The sequence below is a fragment of the Miscanthus floridulus genome, chromosome 6, assembly GCF_019320115.1.
Source record: "Miscanthus floridulus cultivar M001 chromosome 6, ASM1932011v1, whole genome shotgun sequence".
Classification (NCBI taxonomy): Eukaryota; Viridiplantae; Streptophyta; class Magnoliopsida; order Poales; family Poaceae; genus Miscanthus; species Miscanthus floridulus.
In genome coordinates this window covers 78,037,734-78,040,478 of record NC_089585.1, presented here as the reverse complement: position 1 = coordinate 78,040,478, position 2,745 = coordinate 78,037,734, and the positions used below count along the sequence as shown (strand labels likewise).

Genomic DNA, 2,745 nt, shown 5'->3' with positions numbered 1-2,745 from the left:
TTTCTCACTGTCAAACGTAGACAGCGGAGCTGGCTATGCAACGTTCGTAATAAAATATAGACATGCTGTTAGAGTGTGAAGAGCAGGGATGAAAACGGATCGGATACGGACGGATATCACCAATATTACATTTATTTTCATATTTCTGTCCGGATTCGGATTCGAATACGGATAATGTCAACTATGTCAGATAGGATACGATTGGATATCGACATCATAAATATACGATTTGAGTATTCGGATACGGATACGGATACGGTATCGGATGTTGGATATCCGGACTCGGATACGGACAGATCTCAACCCCTCTAAACGGATTCGGTTTCAAATACGGTCGGAAAATATCCGTACCGTTTTCATCCCTAGTGAAGAGACATAGAGAGTGATTTTTATTAGAATAGCTCTTTAACAAGGACTTAAAGAGTGAGTGCTTTAAAAGAAATAAAGAGTGAGTTTAAGAAAGACTAATTTAAAGAGTGGATTTAAACAAAGAAGACTAATATACGGTAAATACTTGGCAAAAGGTGTTCCAAAACATACAAAACATATAGCGCCCGGGCACTACTAGTGCTAGAACAGAACTCTAGCCGCGCCAAGAAATCGACGGCCGCGGAGACGCCGCCGGTTTCCTGGCTCCTAGACGTGGTGCCCGTGCGGCAGGTCCCGGAGCCGATATGCCGGCGACCGTGGCGGCGCGGCGGCCGGGTGGTTATGGACGCCGTCGTAGGTGGTGATGACGAAGCGCGCGTCGTCCCGTTCCCGCTCCACCCGCTTCTTCACGCGGCACCCCTCGCTAGAGCACCGGTAGTAGTTCCTGGTTATATTATTATTATTATATTATATTGCGTGGCCCGAGCAGCAAATCGGAAAAAATGTTCATGTTCATCAGCGAGGATATTTGAAAAGAATAAAAGCTCGATCCATGCAGAAGTGTAAAAGCGATTACTACATTTATATATATATACCTCGGGTTTGGGCTGTTCTTGACCAGCTTCTTGCCGTACTTGCGCCACCGGTACCCGTCGTCCAGCACGTCCACGTCCGACCGCGTCTTGAACGCGATCTTACCGTGCTCGCTCCTCAGTGGCCTCCTCGAGCCTCCGTCCCTGCCAATTTCAGCAAATCGCACACGTTTACTGTAATTCAGATCAGAGGGGGGTCGTTTTGCAGGGAATGATTCAATGAGAAAAATAAAACTCGGGTGTGATCGAGATGGGCCTAACAGAGAGGATCATCGGGCAGCTTATTCATCAACGAAAAGCTTACTGCGTCAGGTTGATCCTGTCGTGGTTGTCGTTGGCTAGTGCAGCTGAGCTGAGCACTGATGCATCCGGCAGGCTCTGCTCGTGCTCAACGCCACTGCCACTGACGCAGTAGCCATCCTCCGCTTGCAGCGTGGCAAGGAAGAGTGGCGCCTGCTGCACCGACTGGAACTCATCAACAGCCGCCGCCGCCGCCGCCTCCCCTAGCGGGCCGTAGCACTCCTCGCCGGCGACATCATCTACGATGTCGTCGAGTGAGAGGTAGCTAGACACGGCCGCCATGTCGTCGTCGGCATCGCCGCTGAGAACCCGATGATCATCCGCGTGGGCGTGGCTCGGTGAGAGGAGAGACGAGTAGGACGACATTCGATCGATCGGTCGATCGCCCCGGCCCCCGGAGAAGCGGCCGGCAAGGCAACCGATCAATCGCGTGTGCCAGTGTCCATGTCACAGCTCGCCAACGCCAAGAGATGACAAGGTAGGCAGCTAACCAGCAAGCGCAGAAGGGCGCCTCTTATCCTGTCCGGGCGGACTCGGGCGGGGCCGTCAACGGCAACAAGTGAAGACGCGAAGCGACACCTAGCTGCACGCGCGCTGGACCCTGTTGCCGATCCACCGACGGAGACGACGGATTTTGCGGGCCGCGCCGAGCCGGAGCGCACTGCGCACGCGAGCAAGACTAAATTTTTGGCAGGAAACCTGGCCCCGCGCACGCCACGTACACGTACGGCCACCGGATGCGCGACACCACCAGAGCGGCTGAGCCGAGCCAGTGAGTTGTGACATGCTGCTGGCTTTCTTCCAGTCGTGCAGGGTTGGCTCGCGCGAGGCACGGTTGACGTCGCCGTGGACCGGCCCAAGACTTTGACCCATGGATGGAAGGGCGCGGCACTGCGTCGGGCCGTCAGCCATTATGAGACGGCGCCCAGGGGTCAAATTTGCGAGTCTTCTTCTGCCTACCTGCACACGGTGTGCTCCGGTCCCACACATGCGGGTCGTGTTGACGATTGGTGGAAGCTTTTTGGTTGGCTGCGCCTCCGCCGTCGCAACGTTCTTCCCTCGTGGCTTCGAGACTCCGTAAATATTTCTTCTAAAAACTCCATGTTTTCGGGCTCCTAAAAAGTTATTGAGAGGAAAAAAAAGTCATCTTCAATAATCCCTAACATTTGACTTTAAAAAATCAAATTTGGTCCCACCTTTTTTTTGCGATTTTTTTTTCCGCTAAAGTCATCGGTAGTTTCACGTAGGCTGCCGCCGCTGCCGTGGTGTTGTCTCGAACACGTACACGCCGCTGCCGTGGAGGAACCAAGACGCACATCCACCGGATGGTCTTGTTGTCCCAGGCGGTGGCCACCTCCCAGCAGCCCGGCAGCACCTCCCGTCCAGAGGACGCGGGCACCAACTCCGCTCCAGTAGACAGCGGTGGCGACCCTCTGCCGCACCAAAACACCACGCCAAAGAGGGAAACAACGCGGGATGCTAC

The 2,745-nt window shown here is 54.2% G+C and overlaps 1 protein-coding gene across 1 annotated transcript; it reads right to left on the bottom strand.

The window, feature by feature from the left end:
• Positions 1-317: 317 nt before the first annotated feature.
• On the bottom strand, positions 318-1,821 carry LOC136458417 (probable WRKY transcription factor 26). The gene is made up of 3 exons (XM_066458355.1): positions 1,267-1,821; positions 966-1,106; positions 318-814 (listed from the first exon to the last, which is right to left on the bottom strand). Exons 1-3 carry the CDS (start codon positions 1,626-1,628, stop codon positions 637-639), a joined length of 681 nt encoding a protein of 226 aa, XP_066314452.1. The 5' UTR covers positions 1,629-1,821; the 3' UTR covers positions 318-636.
• Between the last annotated feature and the right edge of the window lie 924 nt (positions 1,822-2,745).

Excerpts from the sequence above, each read along its gene's own strand:
- LOC136458417 (XM_066458355.1), bottom strand. The coding sequence starts at position 1,628 with ATGTCGTCCTACTCGTCTCTCCTCTCACCGAGCCACGCCCACGCGGAT. Across the intron at positions 1,107-1,266 it reads GACAGGATCAACCTGACGCA|GGACGGAGGCTCGAGGAGGC; the intron begins GTAAGCTTTTCG and ends TGAAATTGGCAG. Across the intron at positions 815-965 it reads AAGAACAGCCCAAACCCGAG|GAACTACTACCGGTGCTCTA; the intron begins GTATATATATAT and ends TAATATAACCAG.